Source organism: Mobula hypostoma, chromosome 7 (genome assembly GCF_963921235.1).
Source record: "Mobula hypostoma chromosome 7, sMobHyp1.1, whole genome shotgun sequence".
Classification (NCBI taxonomy): domain Eukaryota; kingdom Metazoa; phylum Chordata; class Chondrichthyes; order Myliobatiformes; family Myliobatidae; genus Mobula; species Mobula hypostoma.
This window is the reverse complement of record NC_086103.1, coordinates 79725687-79747764: the sequence shown is the minus strand read 5'-3', so window position 1 is coordinate 79747764 and position 22078 is coordinate 79725687. Positions and strand designations below refer to the sequence as shown.

General features: G+C 42.4%; 1 protein-coding gene across 2 annotated transcripts in view; it reads right to left on the bottom strand.

The window, feature by feature from the left end:
* LOC134349406 (slit homolog 3 protein-like) overlaps positions 1–22078 on the bottom strand; it is a 674478-nt gene that overhangs the window by 9982 nt on the left and 642418 nt on the right. For both annotated transcript variants that reach the window (XM_063053662.1, XM_063053663.1), the window contains 5 exons: positions 18812–18905; positions 13268–13405; positions 11318–11558; positions 10025–10155; positions 3371–3525 (listed from right to left, as the gene is read on the bottom strand). In XM_063053662.1, coding sequence (XP_062909732.1) covers positions 3371–3525; positions 10025–10155; positions 11318–11558; positions 13268–13405; positions 18812–18905 — 759 coding nt within the window. The remainder of the gene's footprint in view (positions 1–3370; positions 3526–10024; positions 10156–11317; positions 11559–13267; positions 13406–18811; positions 18906–22078) is intronic.

Genomic DNA, 22078 nt, shown 5'->3' with positions numbered 1-22078 from the left:
GTTCCTCCAGCATTTTGTGTGTGCTGCTTCTGGTTTTTCATTATTGCATACTGATCATACAGACCAATTCATTACAACACTGATGTGGGGTAAAACTATATCAGAGTGCAGAATAGAACTGTTACAGTTACTGAGGAAGTGATCTTGATCTCTATGAATGGAATGCAAGTCAAATCTTTCACTGTAGCTTGGTACATGTGACAGTGATAAACGGATTCCAAAAGTGAGTCATATCTCATTGCTCTGGTGGGTGTTGTTTGTGGCTAAATCTATCTATTGTGCTAACTTTATAGCAGCAACTTTATCTCAGAATAACTCTATAACTCTACTAGGTGTTCTTTATAGACCATCCAATAGTAACAGAGACCTCCAGGAGCAGAAAGGGAGACTGATTCTGGAAAGGTGTAATAATAACGGGGTTGTTGTGGTGGGAGATTTTAATTTCCCAAATATTGATTGGCATCTCCCTAGAGCAAGGGTTTAGATGAGATGGAGTTTGTTATGTGTGTTCAGGAAGGTTTCTTGACACAATATGTAGATAAGCCTACAAGAGGAGAGGCTGTACTTGATCTGCTATTGGGAAATGACCCTGGTCAGGTGTCAGATATCTCAGTGTGAGAGCATTTTGGAGATAGTGATCACAATTCTATCTCCTTTACCATAGCATTGGAGAGGGATAGGAACTGACGAGTTAGAGAAACATTTAATCGGAGTAACGGGAAATATGAGGCTATCAAGCAGGAACTTGGAAGCATAAATTGGAAACAGATATTCTCAGGGAAATGTACGGAAGAAATGTGGCAAATGTTCAAGGGATATTTGAGTGGGGTTCTGCATAGGTACATTCCAATGAGACAGGGAAAGGATGGTAGGGTACAAAACTAGGTATTGATAGAGATCTAGAAGATTATAAGGCTAGCAGAAAGGAGCTTAAGAATGAAATTAGGAGAGCCAGAAGGGGCCATGAGAAGGCCTTGGGCAGACAGGATTAAGGAAAACCCCAAGCCATTCCACAAGTATGTGAAGAGCAAGAGGATAAGACATGAGAGAATAGGACCAATCAAGTGTGACAGTGGAAAAGTATGTATGGAACCGGAGGAGATAGCAGAGGTACTTAATGAATACTTTGCTTCAGTATTCACTACGGAAAAGGATCTTGGCGATTGTAGGGGTGACTTGCAGCGGACTGAAAAGCTTGAGCATGTAAATATTAAGGAAGAGGATGTGCTGGAGCTTTTGGAAAACATCATGTTGGATGAGTCACCGGGACTGGACGGGATATACCCCAGGCTACTGTGGGAAGTGAGGGAGGAAATTGCTGAGACTCTGGCGATGATCTTTGCATCATCAATGAGGATGGGAAAGGTTCCAGAGGATTGGAGGGTTGCGGATGTTTTTCCCTTATTCAAGAAAGGGAGTAGAGATAGCCCAGGAAATTATAGACCAGTGAGTCTTACTTCAGTGGTTAGTAAGTTGATGGAGAATATCCTAACAGGCAGAATTTATGAACATTTGGAGAGGCATAATATGATTAGGAATAGTCAGCATGGCTTTGTTAAAGGCAGGTTGTGCCTTACAAGCCTGATTGAATTTTTTGAGGATGTGACAAAGCACATTGATGAAGGTAGAGCCATAATGTAATGTATACGGATTTCAGCAAGGCATTTGATAAGGTACCCCATGCAAGGCTTATTGAGAAAGTAAGGAGGCATGGGATCCAAGGGAAAATTGCTTTGTGAATCCATAACTGGCTTGCCCACAGAAGGCAAAGAGTGATGGTAGATGGATCATATTCTGCATGGAGGCCAGTGACCAATGGTGTGCCTCAGGGATCTGTTCTGGGACCCCTACTCTTTGTGATTTTTCTAGATGACCTGGATGAGGAAGTGGAGGGATGGGTTAGTAAATTTGCTGATGACACAAAGGTTGGGGGTGTTGTGGATAGTGTGGGGGGCTGTCAGAGGTTACAGCAGGACATTGATAGGATGCAAAACTGGGCAGTGAAGTGGCAACCCAGATAAGAGTTAGGTGGTTCATTTTGGTGGTCAAATATTTTGGCAGAATATAGCATTAATGGTAAGGTTCTTGGCAGTGTGGAGGATCAGAGGGATCTTGGGATCCGAGTCCATAGGACACTCAAAGCAGCTGCGCAGGTTGACTCTGTGGTTAAGAAGGCATATGGTGCATTGGCCTTCATCAACATGGGATTGAGTTTAAGAGCCGAGAGGTAATGTTGCAGCTATATAGAACCCTGGTCAGACCTCACTTGGAGTACTGTGCTCAGTTCTGGTCGCCTCACTACAGGAAGGACATGGAAACTGTAGAAAGGGTGCAGAAGAGATTTACAAGGATGTTGTCTGCATTGGGAAGCTTACCTTATGAGAATATGTTGAGTGAACTCGGCCTTTTCTCCTTGGAGCAACGGAGGATGAGAGGTGACCTGACTGAGGTGTATAAGATGATGGAGGCATTGATCGTGTGGATAGTCAGAGGCTTTTCCCCAGGGCTGAAATGGCTGGCACAAGAGGGCATATTTTTAAGGTGTTTGGAAGTAGGTACAGAGGATGTCAGGGGTAAGTTTGTTACGCAGAGAGCGGTGAGTGCGTGGAATGGGCTGCTGGCGGCAGTGGTGGAGGTGGAAACGATAGGGTCTTTTAAGAGACTCCTGGATAGGTAAATGGAGTTTAGAAAAATAGAGGGCTTTGGGTAAGCCTAGGTAGTTCTAAGGGCCTGTATTGTGTTGTAGGTTTTCTATGTTTCCAGGAACCTCATCAGCTAAGAAGGAATGATGTTAATGCAAGTTGTTTGATTTTTCTGAACAGACGACCAATTTAGAGGCAAACAAGTGATATTTAACAAATTAACTAGAAAATTGTGGGTATTTTAAGAGCAACTGCAAAATAAATATGTAGCAGGAAAATACCAAAATACCTTGGTGAGTGAGTGAGTGAGTGAATGAGAGAGTGTGGGAGAGAATGCAAGAGAGGAGTGACTGTGGAGTGAGAGAGTGGGAGTGGGAGAGAGAGGAAGAGAGTGTGGGAGTGAGTGTGAGTGTATGAGAGTGAGATTGTGAGAGTGGACTGTGAGAGAGACAGGAGTGAGAAAGAGTGACAGAGTGTGAGAGAGTGAGTGTGAGAGAATGGAGTGAGAGAGTGAGAGTATGAATGTGAGAGAGTGTGAGCGAGTGAGAGTGAAATTGTGAGTGTAAGAGGGTGTGAGATTGTGAGTGTAAGAGAGTGTGAGAGTGAGAGACTGACTGCATTTGTGCAGGATTATTCCCTGCCTGTGTACAAAGAGGATTAGAACTGATGGAACACGTGACTAGGGTGATGAAGGGGTGACCAGAAGTAAAATGGAGCAAGAAATTCACCTCCGATGTAGAGCGGGGAGTTCAGGCTCAGGGTCGGCTGTTTCTGGAGCTTGCCCAGACTCCTGGGGATTCCTTTGTCCACCACCAGACTGAGTGATTGGTTCATCATCATCAGCTCGACAGTGTGGTACTGCCCGTCATTGATCGTCTCCACACTGCACAGAGGAAGAAAAGAAATAGAATGAATTATCCAGCCGATATGGCTCCTGGGTGTTGAGTGACATGCAGAGCAAACAGCCTGGCAAAGGGTAACATAGCGGATGATCTGATCATTACTACACTGCTGTTTGTGGTAACTTTTGAAATAAAATAGCTCCTGTTTTTATTGATTGAGATACAACACAGAACAGACCCTTCTGGCCCTTTGAGCCAGGCCGCCCAGCAATCCCCCAATTTAATCTGAACCTAATCACGGGAGAATTTACAATGATCAATTGGTATGTCATTGCACTGTGGGAGAAAACCAGGGCACCTGGAGGAAAGAGCTATGTGGTTACGGGGAGAACATACAAATTCCTCACAGGTAGTGGCGGGAATTGAACCTATTCTGTAAAGCGTTGTGGCTAACCGCTACTCTACCACCTATATCCCGCAGATGAACTGACTGCACTTTATTTGTGGTAAAGTATCATCGGACGACGCAAGGATGGACTGGGTGTGCCTTTCTTATTGTGTACTTGTTAGTCAGGATTTCATAAGAGAAAGGAGGACAAGTGGTGAGAGTTGATTGAAAGGAGTAGGCCAACAGGCCACAGGCCTGCTTTGCCATTTCTCTCGATCATGTGCAGTCCTGAATTTGAACGCCATCTTCTTGCACTGCTTCCATATCTCTTGATCCTCTCAATATCCAGTAATCTGAATTGAATAACTTGATGGCTAAGCCTCAGAGTCCCTCCAAATCAGAGAAGTCCAAAGTTTCAACACCTGAATGAGAAAAGATGTTTCCTCATCTAGGTCCTGCACGACCTGGGACTGCGACCACTGGTTCTAGGCACCTCATTTGGGGAAGCATCCTCCGCCAATCCATTCTGTGGAGCCCAATAAACTTCAACGAGGTCACCTCTGATTCTTCTGAATTCTGAAGAATATAGGCCTGGACTTCTCAAACAGCAACGTGGCTTCATTCTCCAAACGAAAGTCACTTCAGGTTTGGTTCTCTGTCAATGGCAGAATGTCTTTCCATGGATGTACAGTCAAGACCACAAGGAGGGTTAACGCTTCTCACTGGGAATAATTGGGAAGAGGCGGAGGGAAGCTTGGAGGTGGAAGTAGAACGCTCCAGTTATCGGGAATAATATTAGTAACTGGAAACCGGAAGTTTAATATTAGGAATTTTAGACAGAATTGCTTCTTTTCAATTAGAATCATAGTCACACAGCGTGGAAACTTGCTCTTCAGACCACTCTGTCTGCACTGACCATCATGCACCTGTTTGTTCTAATCCTGATTTATTTTTCCCAATTCTCATCAACTTCCCCCACATTTTACTCCTTGCCACACATTAGGGCAATTTACAGCAGCTAATTATCTGACCAGCCTGGACGTCTTTGGGACCGGTGAGAAAACTGGGACACCCAGCAGAAGTGGACACAAGTCACAGGGAGAAGGCTGGATGTCACTGGAGCTGAATGGCAGCAGCTCCCCAACTGCATCCATACACAACTGCTAATCCCAGTTAAATATTGTGTATACACACACACACACACTCACACTCACACACACACACACACACACACACACACACTCGCACACACACTCACTCACACACTCACTCACACACACACTCACACACACACACGCACACGCACACACTCACACTCACACTCAGTCTGTGTTTAGTAGCCTTTTCAACTCACTCAGTCTGTGTTTAGTAGCCTTTTCAATTGCAGTTTTACAGGAAGGTGGACTTCCAGGTATACATCCTCATCCCAAATACAGACAAAGCAAATGGCTCTAGCAGTGACGAATGTGAAACTGTTCTGGAGCCCAGTTTCCCAGGATGGGCTGTGGGCTTCCATAGCATTGTTTACATACTTGTTGCCTTTTGAATTTAACGCTGTATGCACAGGGAGATCACACATGCCAGTATTGTACAGCCCATCTCAAGATGCCGGACAAACTGCATGCACAGATCTCAACAAGCCACAATCTTACTTGGGTTCCACTTTATGGCAGCACAGGGTGCAATGGTAGTCAGATGTTAATGATGACTTGCATCTGAATCAGATTCTTGAATGGTCAGGGCATGAAGGGTTACAGAGAGAAGGCAGGAGGTTGGATCAGCCATGATATAATGGGCCAAATGGCCTAATTCTGCTCCTATATGTTATGGTCTTATTAGATGTGACATTATTCAAATATTGTCTGCCAGGAAACTACAACACTACCTCGACCTTCAAATTCTTGGCAGCATAGCAGTGAGGATGAGAAGTTGGGTCGTCACTAATTTTTGGATTTTATGGTTGAGGGAGCCGGTGGGGCATCTCATCTTCTTCTTCTTCATGTGCCTTGCGTATTACATGCTTGGGCGATCGTGGCTCTCCACATCGAATGATCCCTCGCAGCGTCAATGATATCTTACACACTTAGATCTGTTAGTTCTTTCACAGTGTCCATATATTTTCTTCTTTGCCTTCCTCTTCCGCGTTTCCCAGGCATACGGCCTTGTAATGTAAGGCATTCTATTTCTCCCTTTCTGATGACATGACCCAGAAATTTAAGTTTCCTCTCATTTAATGTTCTCATTAAAAATCTTTTTGTATGGACACGTTGGCGTACTGTCTCATTAGTTACCCTATCTCTATATGATATTTTCAACATTCTTCTAAGAAACCACATGTCTGTTGCTTCTAAGTTTCTTTGGAGTTCTGGTGTTATAGTCCATGTTTTGGAAGCATACAGCAAGATTGACTTTTAGTAGCTTAAGCCTTGTTGTCATAGAAATGTGTCTATTGATAAAAATGGGTTTCATTTTTTTGAAGTTGGTTTTGGCAATGGCAATTCTTCTTTTTATTTCTACTTTATTTCTAGCATCTTGTGATGTAAAGCTACCAAGGTAATTAAAGGTGGTCTTTTGTTTAATCTCTTGGTTACCGATGTACAATTGGCAGTTGGGAGTATCCTGCTGTTTTGATATTACCATACATTTGTTTTTTTTTACAGTTTATGGTTAGACCAAAATCTGCACTTGTTTGTGCTACTTTGTCTAGGAGGATTTGTAGGTCTTCTGCAGCACTTGCTATTAGGGTGGTATCATCTGCATATCTTATATTGTTGATGTTAACACCATCTCATAGAGAAGAGAAGAGACAACAGAGTTAGCTGTAAGTTTGGGGCTTAGGTTGAGGGAAATTTGGAAGCTTGGTTCTGTGTGTCATGGCCAAAAACAAATTTGAAGAACAGTACCCCTTCTTCCATCTGGGTATGTTGCAGCATACTGAACTCAACATCAAGTTCTCCAACTTTAAGTAACTGATTTTCTCAGACTGGATAAGAAGTATCCATTCCTGTCATTATATCTGTCATATAATCAGCCTTTTTCTCTCTATTGGCTTATCCCACAGCCCTGCAAGTATTAATGCATAATGCAGACAAAGAAGCATAATTGTCATCTGATTAACCCTTTTAACCTTACCTCATCCAATCACACAGTTTATTTTTTTTTAGTCCTACCAACTTCTCCCCTGCATTCCCTGCAATTTAAATCTAATCTGCTTTTCTCTCTTTGCCAATTCTGACGAAGAGTCTGTCTAACCCGCTGCTTGTCTCCAGCACTTTTCAACTTTGTTTCAGACTTCCAATTTCCTTTATTTTCATTTATAATGATCCCTATAGGATCTCCTACCAAGTGCTTCAATCTGACTTTGAATGCTTGGAGAATGCAGGTGGAAGTGGTGAGGTCAATTTAAGTCACTTGGAACATGGACTGTACAGCATGTTGAAATACAGTATGCTGCTTATTGTCAGTGTTGCTGCACTCCTCTTTGTGAGGTCCGCGACCTCCGCTTGATTAACTAAAACATTTGGATCTGAAAAAAAACCTGTGACTCCCGGCAAGAAGTGACACCTTTTGGGCTGATGGAGATTTCCAGCCGAACCACAAACCTGGGTATTGTGATTCTGCTGATTTACTGCTGTGTTATTCATTTTTACTGAGCTTACACAGATGTGAGGGGTGGAAAGACTGCCAAACATAGCCGGCAGCATAGAACTCCCTGCAAAAGGAGCAAGCAAATAGCCCCACAGAGTGACATAGGAATTGTTTTGAAGAATTTTGATTAATCTAAGCGTTTACACAGGAGTTTGTCCTTTATTTAATGCATATATTTCCAATTCCCACAGATAGCTTGCAGATTTCACTGTTGTTTAGTCAGAGTCCATTTTTGGAATCGCTGATAAATCTCCATGTTCTCAGACAGACAGAGACAGTGGCTTGGCACTGGATGAAGGGGAGTCAACCAATATTTTCTGTCTTTATTTCATTGTGCTCACCCTGACAGACACGAAACAGCATATTTTCTTAGCTGAGCCATTAAACCTGCTGTTTAAGCTTTTCGAGTCACTGCTTTCGCACAGAATAAACAAATAAATTACATCAAATACCCATCCTAATCAGTTGTTGGTTCTGGACTAAATTTTATACACAAATATGGTTTACTTTCAAGCTATGCATTGCACTTGTTGTATGGGTCATCTGATACAACATACACCCTCCAAGGAGAGATTTGTGGATATTATGAAAGGACAGTAATTCTCAGCAAATCTTTGACCTAAAACGCAAAGATGCTTGATTGTGTGACAATGAATAGATTCAATACTCGTTTACAGTGAGATAATTAATGTCAGCAGACAACATCTGGGACATTTCAGGGTCAGTTGTCTCCACCAATGCTGCGTCACATTTAAGCAGAAAATCCCACAACAGTTAATCTTACTAGGCTACTCAAGCGGAAATCTCTACAAGTAACCTTGAGTTCATAATCCGCAGACATTCAAATCTTAATCTGTCAGCCAGAGGTTTTAAATTTGGTTAATTATTAACTCTGGGACAAGGGGCTGGTGTCAGCAACAATGTTGCTGTTGGGATTATGGTCAAAGCCTTTCTGCAAAGCTACAATAATCATTCCATCTGATGTACATGTGACTTCAACCACAGCATTGTGGTTGGTTGCTCTCAGAAAAGACCTGGTAAGCCATTTGGTTCAAAAACAGTTAGGGAAGGCCAAAAACTCAAGGAACTGTGGCCAGTAACTTTGATTCTTCAGCATTATCATTTCAGAGGATCTGCCCTAGCTCTAGCACATAGGACCATCTCGAAGGATGTATGGCAGCACCTCTACATTCTTAAAAGTTTGTGATGATTCGGCATGTTATCTAAAACTTTGACAAACTTCTGCAGATGCAAAGTGGAGGGTATACACAGTGGTAACACCTTCATAGCAGATGGGAGAGAATGGTGACTTGAACAAAACTCAAGGCTATGGCAAGGTCAGTTGGTGTTAGGGAATGATACACAAGCCTGTCAAACTCTGTATGTACCAGTAAACAATTATTCAATGTTCCCTTGCATGTGTTGCTTTTTAAGAATTATGTAAAAATTTACTGAAATTGAAAATAGCCCTTTGACATGACACTGGGTATCCTAATTTAATGAAAAGCTTTCTCAAGTCTTCCATTAGGAGCTGCTTGTTTAAGATATGTATATATCCCAGCTCAGGGAAATCTGTTATTTGATGGCCTTTCTTCCAGCCTTGATTTAATTGGACTCGGATATTTAAATCTTGCATCATCTCTCTCACTGTGCTAATAAGATAATGGTGTGACATTTAATAAAAGGGTAATGCATTAACCAATGGAATTAATATCAGCAGCAAGGGTTCAGCACACATATGAATCCATTAATCTTATGGTAATGAAACACCGTTGTCAATGATGACCTCTTCCTTTATCAATATAATTAGAGCTCATGAGGTGTTTGCCCTTCTCTGAGCCTGCAAATGTGGACAATCTATAAAAGCCATCTGATCAAGCAGTGAATGGCTGTCTTTGTGACATTTACCAATCGATTGATGAGGGCAGATGTCCACGTCACCTTTGAGCCAGCTTCTGCATAATAAGCAGAGACGATGTAATTGATATTAATGAGCTGAAGTGTGGAATATGCTACACAGATATTCAGTACTTACAGCTGGGTGTTCAAACTCCTCTCTGCATTGGCTTATCGGATGCACAGATGATGCAAACGGAAGGCCGTGGACTCATTGTAACTTGCTGAATTTTTATATGAAAATGAATTGTGGAGAGCAAAACCAATTCAGTGTCATAAAATGCCATGTCTTGTTCTCAGTTACAATTGCATCTCCACTGTACTGTGTGGAGAGTCCAAGCTACAGATATACAGGGGCAGCTGGCCATCATTATTGCCACGAGCCCCCATACCGGCACAATCAGAAGCTCAATGTTACCCTCTGCTTCTCGCTCACTGGCACAAAGAATGGATATCTTTCACCCTTGTCAAGTGTAAAGCACTGTAACGCTTCTTGTTTTAGGACATACAACCCCACTGGGAACTCATGAGTAATTCTGCCCTTTTCTGCCACAGTGTAGATGGCAATTTGAAATGTACAAGCAAATACTGGGTGAGGGAAGACTCACCTGTACACAGTGGTAGGTGGATAACTTGATGCATCATATATGAGTCGTACATGCCCCTGATAAAGTTCTAGAGCCAAGGGATCGTTGTCGCCTTTGTAGAGTAATAGACCATTGTCCTTGTCAGTTGCAACCTAGCCACATGGAGAGAGAATATATTAGATCACAGAACATGGAACAGTAGAACACAGGTATGAGTCCTTTGGCCCATGATATTCTGCACCAAAGGGCCTGTTCCCGGCTTGCATGTTAGATCAGGTTTATGGGGATCTTCTGAAATTTACTTTCACTTACATCTCTGATCTAGTTATTTCAGTTTCTGTTTATAGCTTCCCATTTTACTGGTCATCTGTTCACTAACCTCACACATTCACAGAGCCTCACAGAATGGGAATGGTCTCCTTGGCCCAGCAGTGGTCTCTTCATCACTTGAATTTTACACCGATCTTAATATCCCTGAGCAAAACGATTGACAGTAGCCTTGGTTTTTGCTGATGCTCTCTCATGCTCCATGGGAGCTTGAGCAAAGAGAGTTTTATTCAATATTTCACTTGGATCGTAATTTAACTGTCCAAGAAAATATCATAGAGGATAGTTTACACCACATCCACCTTGAGGTCTATCTAGCCTAGGTCTGTGCATGAGGAGTTTTGGTTAATTAGTTGCTGAAGCTGAATCAGACAAGAGTTGCTCTTTGCCAGCACTCAGAGAAGATTTTCCAAGATTCTATAGGCGCGAAAGAATCTCGTATAGTCAAGACTGGTTCTTGAGCTACAATGCTAGCTCAGGATTTTGTAGGTGTACTGTCACATCTTAAAGAGCTCGAAGGATATTAAGGTTCTGATTGGCAAACGAGTTGCTAGCCCCGACTCATGCTCTAGTTTGTTCGCTGCTACTTCAGTTACTAATCCACCAGCATTAGGTTGCAATGTTGCTGATTAATGCTGAAAACTTACACTGTGCTCTTGCTGATGAGATTGATTGTGTTTTGAAGAGAAGAGGACTCTACTGACATTTGTTCTGGAAATTATCCAAGAATGTAAGAGGAAGAGCCCTCTGATGTTCTGCTTTATTACATGGCTTATGAAATGACACTGAGAATGCTTATTAATGGGGATCTCATAAGTGACCCTCTGTGGAAAAAGATTGAGAAAAAGCCACAAGTAAAGCAGAACAACAGCAGCTGACAAATTGAATGGAATCTGTATTATTGGGCACCGTCTGCTCGAAATCACTGACCATGCCCTAACGAGCCCCAACGTCCCAACGTTGAAGCCACACTGTTGAAATCCCTACCTGAAGTGAGATATTTGCTTGCGGGCGGACTTCGGAGGCCGACAGCACCACGTAAGAATCTTTCCCGACAAAGTTGACGGTGACCAGCTTCTCGCACCTCTGGCCTGCGAAGCCGGCCAGGCACCGGCAGACAGGCTCATTTTGTACCTCCATGCAATGAGCACCATTCTGGCAGTCGTAGTTGTCACAGAGACTGGCGTGGGGCAGGACCATGGGAAGCTGGATTTCACAGAACAGTCCACTGGAAGAACAAATCAGAGCACGAAGCCTCATTGAGTGTGTCAGCAAACAGAAAGGTGATCAATGAGGAATAATAGTACCAGTTTAGTGTTTGCTGGAAAACAGCAACAAAATTGCCAACATTATATGACGGGCCCACTTACAGCAGGTGACAAGCTGATTCTTCTGGCAATTAATATCAGAAGGAGTAGCTAACTCTATATCGGTGAGACCCACCGTAAGATGGGGGACTGTTTCGTCAGGCACCTTGGCTCCATCTGCAAAAAGCAGAACTTCCCGATGGACGGACATCTTAATTCCCATTCCCATTCCTGTCTGATATGTCAGTCCATGGCCTCCTCTTGTGCCAAGGTGAGGTCACCCTCAGGGTGGAGGAGAAAGGCCTTGTATTCCATTTGGGTAGCCTCCAATGTGATGGCATGGATATTGATTTCTCCTTCCGGTAAAAAAAATGTTCCCCACCCTTCCTCTATCCCCTACTCTGGCCTCTTACCTTTTCTCAACTCCCTGTCACTTCCCTCTAGTGCCCCTTGTCCTTCCCTTTCTCCTATGGTCCACTCTCCTCTCCTATCAGATTCCTTCCTCTCCAGCCCGTTACCTTTCCCACTCATCAGGCTTCACCTATCACCTTATAGCTAGCCTACATCTTCTTCCCCCATCTTTTTTATTCTGGCATATTTCTCCTTCCATGTCAGTCCAGAAGAAGGGTCTCAGCCAGAAATATCAACTGTTTGCTCATTTCCACAGGTGTTGCCTGACCTGTAGCATTCCTCCAGCATTTTGTACGTGTTGCTTTGGATTTTCAGCATCTACAGACTTTCTCATGTTTATTATATGTAGTAGTTTGTTAGCCCTTCTGATGCCCTTAGCTGGAAGCACAAGTGCTTGCCTGCTCATTCTCTGAAGACTGGACCACATTAGTTAAACACCAGTGAATACACCAGATGCTCATCTCTGCAACGTAGACTAGGCACTGATAATCAAGTCCTGCTCCAGATAGTCTACACATTTCTGGGCAGGTGCCAGGAAAAGGACACTAACATCTGACTGGACTTGGTCAGTTTTTATAGATGCTAAAAATGTAGTGGTGATGGTGGTGGTGGACAGGGCTAGTTCTGGGACTAGCAAAATGACTTTTAAAAAAAAGGAAATGACAGCCATCTGAAATTTGGAAATGTTGCAAGCTTCTACAGGAGAATCAAAAAGTGAAAATATTTATTTAAGAGAAACCCTCAAATGAAAAGTGATAACCTAGCCCAGCATAACATGACTAGAAGACTCCCACATTCAGTCCCAGATTTATGTTGACCTGAAGAGGTGGACTATTAACATTGCCTTTGTTATCATCGGACTTGGTCTTGATGTCTCTCAGACACACACACACCATTGTCAATGCTGAAGAGTGAAGGTCACGTTTCTACAAAGTCTGCACTTTGGAGGTGCTCCCTGGCCTGTAAGGGACAGCACGTTTTTGAAAGAAATATACTTATGTGCACTTTGACAAGGGAATATAATAAAATTAACCAATGCAACATTTAGTCACAATATGCCACTCCTTTAAATACTGCATGCATTTTGGAGCCAGCAGTGAATTAAATGTAAATGTAAACTCAAGGGAGCAAGAAAATAAGCTAATTTAAGTAAGTGATAGAATCTAATCCAACTTCTCCTTCTCCCATCGATTTCCCTGCAGAAACATACTTTGCTTACCTGAAGCCGGTGGGACAGACACAGGTATAACCATTAATGGCATCAACACACTGGGCACTATGCCGACACCTGTTGTCCACACAGTCATCATAATTAGTTTGGCAATTCTGGCCAGTGTAACCAGGCAAACACTCACACCTGTTTGAAATAATAGAGGTCAGAGAATTAACCATAGGCTAAGGGAATTTACAAAACATGCCGCAACGTCCAAAATAGTTAGCTCCTGATAAACTACTATTACTCACATCTTGATCCTAAAAACAATGTGAGCGAATATACATAGCTTTGGAATGGACAACGGTAGAACACCACCCTCATTCCCTTTGGACTCTAATTTTGTTTGGGATTTTTTTTCTTGTGGCATTTTGAAAAGGGTTTTTTTTAAAGTGCAAATACATTGTATCAGCTAGTTTGCACTTTACTGTTAGCTGCAACTGCAAGAAGCTCTGGCAGGTAAAGTATAAATTTCCTGTCGTAGCGTTATAGTGATAGAACTAGTAGGGCTGCTGCCAAAACTCCAGCAACATGAGTTCAATGCTGACCTCCGCTGGTGCCGATATGGAGTCTGTATGCTCTTTGTGTGACGGCAGTTCTCTGGGTGCTCTCCACATCCTCTCCACACCTTGGGATAGGAGGTGGATTGCCCATCGTAAATTGCCTCCAATTGTAGTGAGTTGTAGAATCCGGAAGGAAGTGATGAGAATGTAGGATTAATGGAAACGGGTATGTGCTGACTCGATAGACCAAAGAGTCTGTATCCATGCTATGATTCCACAACTTTGGAATTATGATGACTCAGCCATAAACAGATTGGGAGGCAGCTAAATAAAACGTCTCAATCTAACATGACTCCTATTGTTCATAATTTGTATCAATAATTCAGGTGGGAGCATTAGAGTGATAAAACCCTGTCTACTGCTGATACAAAGCTAGGTGGCAGTGTGGACTGTGAGAAGAATGCAGGGAGACTTCAAGGGATATTGATGGGCTAACTGAATGAGAATGATGGGGCTGATGAAATATGATGTGGAAAAAATGAGAGGCCATCCTTTTTTGGTAGAAATAATAAGGCCAAGCATGTCTTAAATGGTCAAAGATATAGAAGTTCAGAGGACCCTTGATATCATTATACACGAGTCTATACTGATTAACATGAAGGTACACCAAGCTATTAGGAAAGCAAACGATTATCAGCCTTTGTTGTGAGAGGACTTGCTTACAAGAGGAAAGATTTGTTGCTCCATGTAGATCACATTCGTAGGTCTTGTTCCCCTATCTAAGGAAGGAAATGTATGCCACAGGGGGAATTCCCAACTGATACCTGAGATGGCAAGTTTATTATTAAAGAGAAATTTAGTAGAATAGTATTTGCTCTCAAGTTTAGAAGAATGAGAGTTGACCTGACTGGAAAGTGGGGCTTAAAAGGAATATGCAGGCATGATGGCTTGTGTGTCACTAAACATAAGAGGTAGGCCATTAGGGTGGGAATGAGGAGGATTTTCTTCATTCAGAGGACAGTGAGTCTTCAAATATGGACACAGTGAGATAGACGTTAATTGTAAGTTTCACTAAAGTGGTATGGAAGATCAGCCATGATATTAGTGATTTACATGGAGTGATTTCCTACTGCTACCTCTATTTCTTATGTTCTTATTTCTTCCAAAGCTCCCCCTATCCTGACATTGATCTCTTAACATTCCTTCTAATCTTCTGTTTTTCCTGCTCTTATATTTATTTCGCACCAACTCCCACTAAACCGCTGATCACCCCACTCCCTTCCTGACTCTAATGTTGTTTGCTATCGTTAATAGTTCTCTCTTCTGAGGCACTTTCCCCTTTCCTTCCTATCTGCCGGCACCATCTCTTTCGTCAAAAACAATCATGGACTTCTCTCCTCTTAAATTAAAGCCTCATCTTCAATCTCCTTATCCTTTCAACCCCTGACTTCCAAATCCATGCCCTTGTTTCTCGAATTTCATTTGAAATCTTTTCAATCTTGTGCCCTAACCTTCCATCGTTCTGACTAAAATTGCAAATTGCATCTAGCTGATAGTGACCATGGCAAACTCTTTCCATGAGGTCCCCCTCAAACTTCCGCAGTGTAACTGTTCGCTACATCATCCTCTCCATGCCTTCCTGCACCAGGACCGTAAGTATCTATCTTTGCCCCTCTCCTATTTTCTTACTTTTTATTTTATTGAAATACAGTGCGGAATAGACTCTTCTGACCCTGTGAGCCATGCCACCCAGCAAACCCCAATTTAATCCTAGCCTGATCACAGGACAATTTACAACGACAAATTAACCCACCAACCGGTACATCTTTGGACTGAGGTAGGAAACCTGAGCACCTTGAGGAAACCCACGTGGCCACGGGGAGAACGTACAAACTCCTTACAGACAGCCGTAGGAATTGAACCCGGGTCACTGGTACTGCAAAGCGTTGTGCTAACCACCACACTACCAGGCTGCCCACTGAACATCACAGATGCTGATGTTCAGCCCTCCTTATCACTTCACTCTGATCTCTAAATTATTATTCAGCTGTTCAGCATCCAGCATTGGGTGAGCAGAAATGTTTAACTTTTGCATTTGTTTTTCTCTGCAAATATTTTTTTTCCCTCTCATCTGTCCAAGGCTGAATCTTTACTTGCAATCACACGTTGGTTCCAGGATAAGTTTGTGACTATGTGCTGTTGTCATCAAAAATGTCTGCTATTTCCAGCACTGTAACTGCCCTCAGTGCTGCCCCTGCTCCATCTGATCTGCTGCTGATACAATCACCCATGCTAATATTACCTGAAGATGTGATTATACCAACCCACTCCAGTCTTACTGCTCCAACTTAAGCTAAAAGTCAGACAAAACTCTCATGTCTATATTCTCAATCCACTCTACTCACTTATTAACCTGTTTGCTAATCTGTTCTGACTCACAATTAAATATGTATTGGTTTTAAAATTCTTGTCATTGTTTTCACATTTTTATGCCCCTTGCCTTTCCTATACAAAGTACAATCCTATGTTAACACAAATGATGCATTTCACTGCATTTTGATGTACACATTGGTTCCTTAAGGTTGTCATAGCCGGGGATGGTAATGGAGACAGGCTCTCACTACTTATTAAATGCTCTCAATGGTGTGCACCTCAAATAACCTCTGACAACCAAGTCCAGCTCAGCTCAGCCCAGCCGAACCATTTACACTGACAGGAGAGAGTGTAAAGGCGTGTTACTGATGCCTTAAAACCAGTTGCTTCAGGCAGATGGTGTTTGTCAGCTCTGGTTTGCTGGTCATCTAGAAGGAAAACTCAGATCTCGTACCTCTTCTATATCACTCAAGGGAAGACTTCGGGAGTAAACCCCGATGGAAAAATCTGAAGCTGGATTCCCCAAGGCAGTCCTACGTTGAGTTCAACGCTGACTGACAACTCTTGTGATGCTGCCAATGTCAAACTACATCAGTCCCTGCAGTTCCTTTGGATTCATTAGTTGTGTGGAGAGGGAGAGCTTGCTACGTGGGCAGCAGCTTGCTCTCCATGTTGTACTGCTGAGGCTTGTGTACCTGGACAGCTGGGACACTACAGCCATGGTGGACCCTGACCGACGGAGGTCTCTCTCACGTGGGATAAATAAACTAAACTAGAGACGTGAAACTCTACACCTCATCTCCTCCAGCCGGACAACCTTCTAAGATGGTGACCACAAAATACTAAATAAAGGCTCAATAGGATGGATGCTGGATATCTGAAAGAAGAAAAAAAAATGCCAGAAATGCTCAGATGATCGGGCAACATCTTTGTAAAGAGAAACATTTTTAAACATTTAGGCAAAAGGGTTATAGCAGTTGGGAAATCATGTTGCAGTTGTACAAGATATTGCTGATGCTTGGAATATTGTGTTCTGTTTTGGTTGCCCTGCTATAGGAAAGATGCTATTAAGCTATAAGAGTGCATCAATGTTGCTGTGACTCAAGGGACTGAGTTATGGAGAAAGACAGAGTAGACTGCAACTCCATTAGCTGAGTGTATACAATCACAAGGGGCCTAGATAGATAGGCAGAGTGAATGCATACAATCTTTTTCTCAGGGTTGTAAATCAAGAATGAAGGGACATAGATTTAGGGTGACAGGGAGAGACTTAATGAGAACGTGAGGGGCAACTTTTGACGTGGAGGGCAAATACAGAATGAAATTGAGGCAGGAACATTCACAACATTTCAAAGATGTTTTGACAGGAACATGGATAGGAAACGCTTAGAAAGGTATGGGTCAAACGTCGTGGGTCTAGCTTAGATAGTCAGCATGGAATAGATGGGCTGAAGGGCATGTTTCCATGCTGCATGGTTCTATGACTCCATTGCATTAGTGATTGTGCCTTCAAGGCCATTATTTCTAGAATTCTGTCTCTTGTCATCCTTGGCTTTGAGTCACAAACTACCATATTTTGTTCTGCAAGATTTTGAGAGGCACCTTGAACTATCTCATTTGGGTAAAGGTGTCATAGAAAAACTTTTTTTTATGAAGGAAGGATGAGATCAGTACAGGAAAAAATTAGGTGTTGGGAAAATTTAGAAACCCGAGGAGTGAAATCAAACTTGGCCAGGGAGTCTCAAGATGCCCAATTGTTTATCATCCATTAAATCACATGCTCAATGTTTAAATGTCTTAACGTGATCACATTAATGGTCCTGATCTCTGCTGTGGTGATGCGCAGTATAAAAGAGGTATACATCCCCAAAACATACCAATGACAAATCACAGTGAAGGTGATTCTGAGGAACTCTGATCTGATCTGCTACATACAGCATGCTTATGTAAATCTAACAGAGTAGACACAGTACGGCATGGTCAGAGGTTTAAGGATAGCTTCTCCTCGATCAGTGAGATACGTAGAGAGACCGTCCAAACTGATACTTCAACACAGTCCTAACAGAGGTGCCATTCTTTAATACCAAATGTTAAACTGAGATACTACTTGCCAACTAACCCCTTCTCTCGGCACTTCTTGAAAAACTAAGCAATTTTTGAAGACCTTTCCAATTATTCATTGCCCAAGCATTATCAATATGAAACCAAATTCTGTCATCTTTATCCTCATTTCTTGGCTGGATATCTAGTCCCTGACAGATGCTTGTCATCTTGTCTGAAGAGCTTCAATGACAGTGAAGCCCTTAACTGCTTCTATTAACTCAGAAAGATGCTATATTAATGTTCTTTTGTCAAGGCTGAAGGGAAAATACGGTATCAACTGAAGCAATACCGGAATACACACAAAATACTGGAGGAACTCAGCAGGCCTGGCAGCATCTATGGAAAAAAGTACAGTTGACATTTCGGGACAAAAGGTCGACTGTACTTTTTTCCATAGCTACTGCCCGGTCTGCTGAGTTCCTCCAGCATTTTGTGTGTGTTACTCAGATTTCCAGCATCTGCAGATTTTCTCTTTTTTTGTGGTATAAAGTAATACAGGTCTTTGTTTTCTTTAAAAAAATGCATAGTTGATCAATATGATATAATTAATTGAAGAGTGCACAGTACTCACCTGTACTTCCTGTCCCTTGAGACACATTTGGAGCCATGTTGGCAGGGGTTGAACTTTGGAAGACAATAATCTATGACCTCTTCACAAAGCTCACCTGTGGATAAAGGGCACCATAGGTCAGAGAAAAAAAATCACAAGCTTCTGGGGAGGAAGAAATGTGTCCCATTTTGCTGGTTATTTCTCTGGCTTCACCATCAGCCCCACATAAACACCTGGTCGCCATCATCCACTCCACTCCCTGGACTTCTGCACTGCATGTGAATTTCTAAATGAAGTTTGCCACAGAAAGATCAGTGTGATAATTAACAGCTCAGGAATATGACAATGAAATTGCAACAGCACAAAAATATGACAATCTCACTGAGTGAGAACATAGAACATGTAGGAACAGGCCCTTGTTGTGCTAAACTACACTAAACTAATCCCTTCCATCTACACAATGTCCATATTCCTCATTCCTTGCACGTTCATGTGTTGGCCCGAAAGACTCTATTGACCTGCCTGCACTAATACCACGTGTAGTGCATTCAGAGCATCCACCACCTCCGTGAAGACCTTGCCCTGCACATGTCTGTTACATTCTGTAACTCCAAAACGTAAAAACTAACTGAAAGGAAAACAAGAGAGCCAAGAATGTGAGTCTAACTTCAGTGTTTACTTTAATCGAGGTGTGCACGTATCGCGTAGTAGCGTCATGACGTATGCAATTCACGTACTCTTATACATAACCCGCAATGCATGATGTAAACAACAAAGAATGCTTAATTAAACAATGTATTTAAAATATTACTCAAATATAACAATCTTCCCTGCTAAACAATAAACTCCAACTCAATATAGAATGCATTTCAACTTACATATATATACCCTATGAAAAAGTATTCACCCCCCCCCCCCGGAAGTTTTCACATTTTATTGTTTTACAACATTGAAACACAGTGGATTTTCTTTGGCTTTTCTGACACTGATCAACAGAAAAAGACTCTTTCATGTCAAAGTGCAAACAGACCTCTTCAAGGTGATCTAAATTAATTCCAAGTATAAACACAAAATAATTTATTGCATAAGTATTCACCCCCTTTAATATGATACACCAAATCATTACGGGCGCAGCCAGTTGGTTTCAGAAGTCACATAATTAGCTATAAATAAACCTGTGTGCCGTCAAGGTGCTTTAATTGATTGTAGTAAAAGTACACCTGTATCTGGTGTATTACCAGAAGGTCCAACAACTGGTGAGTCAGTGTCTGGGCAAAAACTACACATGGAAAACAAAAGCAACTCCAAGCAACTACAGGAAAAGGTTATTAAAAAGTACAAGTCAGGAGATGGATACACAAAAATTTCCATGTCACTGAATATCTCTTGGAGTATAGTTAAGTCAATCATCAATAGAATAGAATAGTACAGCACAGTACAGGCCCTTCGGCCCACATTGTTGTGCCGACCCTCAAACCCTGCCTCCCATATAACTCCCCACCTTAAATTCCTCCATATACCTGTCTAGTAGTCTCTTAAATTTCACTAGTGTATCTGCCTCCACCACTGACTCAGGCAGTGCATTCCACGCACCAACCACTCCCTGAGTAAAAAACCTTCCTCTAATATCCCCCTTGAACTTCCCACCCCTTACCTTAAAGCCATGTCCTCTTGTATTGAGCAGAGGTGCCCTGGGGAAGAGGTGCTGTCTGTCCACTCTATCTATTCCTCTTATTTCCATAATTTAATTTCACGAACATACTAAATAACTATCCTGATTCTCCACCTGATCACTGTCATCAATAAATGGGAAGAATATGGCATAGCTGTAAATCTGCCTAGAGCAGGCCGCCCTCAAAAACTGAGTGACCGTGCGAGAAGAGGACTAGTGAGGGAGGCTACCAAGAGACCTATAACAACTCTGGAGGAGTTACAAGCTTCAGTGGCTGAGATGGGAGAGACTGTATATAAAACAACTGTTGCCTGGGTGCTTTACCAGTGGCAGTTTTATGGGAGAGTAGCAAAGAGAAAGCCACTATGAAAAAAACTCACATGAAATCTCAACTAGAGTTTGTCAGAAGGCATGTGGGAGACCATGAAGTCAGCTGGAAGAAGGTTCTATAATCTGATGAAATCAAAATTGAGCTTTTTGGCCATCAGATTAAACATTATGTTTGGCATAAGACAATCACTGCACATCATCAAAAACACACCATCCCTACCGTGAAGCACAGTGGAGGCTGCATTATGCAGTAGGAATGCTTCACTGCAGCAGGTCCTGGAAGGCTTGTAAAGGTAGAAGGTAAAATGAATACAGCAAAATACAGGGATTGAGGTAAAATCGGCGGGAGGAGAAGATGGCAATGCGACACAGAGCGCGCAGCTCTCCGGTGAAATGATATTGTATCTGTTAAATAGGGGCTGTGGACAATTCTGATTTGATGAAGACAGATGTGAGAAACAGAGGAACATCTGGAGAAATTTCTGAAATGCCTGGTTTCGCTGCTGCTGCTACTGTTCAATTGAGAATCTCCGGAGGGAAGGCCCCAAAATCCTCGGCTTTGCCTGCTGCTGGTGACCGAGGCTGAGGTCGAAGCGTTTGGATAGAGATGGTGCTTGGTACTCGGTGTCGGAGGGTTGATCAGAGTTCAAAGTTTTCGGACGACTCAGAGACAGACTGTGGTCGGGCGTAGCAGGGAGAGTTTTCTTCCTTCTCCCGTCTGCGTGAGATGTGGGACTTTCAAGAGACATTGAACTTTTTTACTGTGCCATGGACTGTTCTTCATCAAGTTATGGTATTGTTGCACTGTTGTAACTATATGTTATAATTATGCGGTTTTTGTCAGTTTTTCAGTCTTGGTCTGTCCTGTGTTTCTGTGATGTCACACCGGAGGAATATTGTATTATTTCTTAATGCATGCATTACTAAATGACAATAAAAGAGAACTACGTGTCCTCATAATCTAAATTCTAATTCTTAAAATCCAGGAGGAAAATCTGATGAAGTGTGCAAGAGAACTGTGACTTGGGAGATTTGTTTTCCAGCAAGACAATGACCTCAAGCATAAAGCCAAAACTACACAAGAATGGCTTAAAAACAACAAAGTTAATGTCCTGGAGTGGCCAAGTCAGAGCCCAGGCCTCAATCCAGTGGGTATTTGTGGCTGGACTTGAAAAGGGCTGTTCACACACAATCCCCATGCAATCTAACAGAGCTTGAGCAGTTTTGTTAAGAAGAATGGGGAAAAATTGCAGTGTCTAGATGTGCAAAGCCGATAGAGACCTATC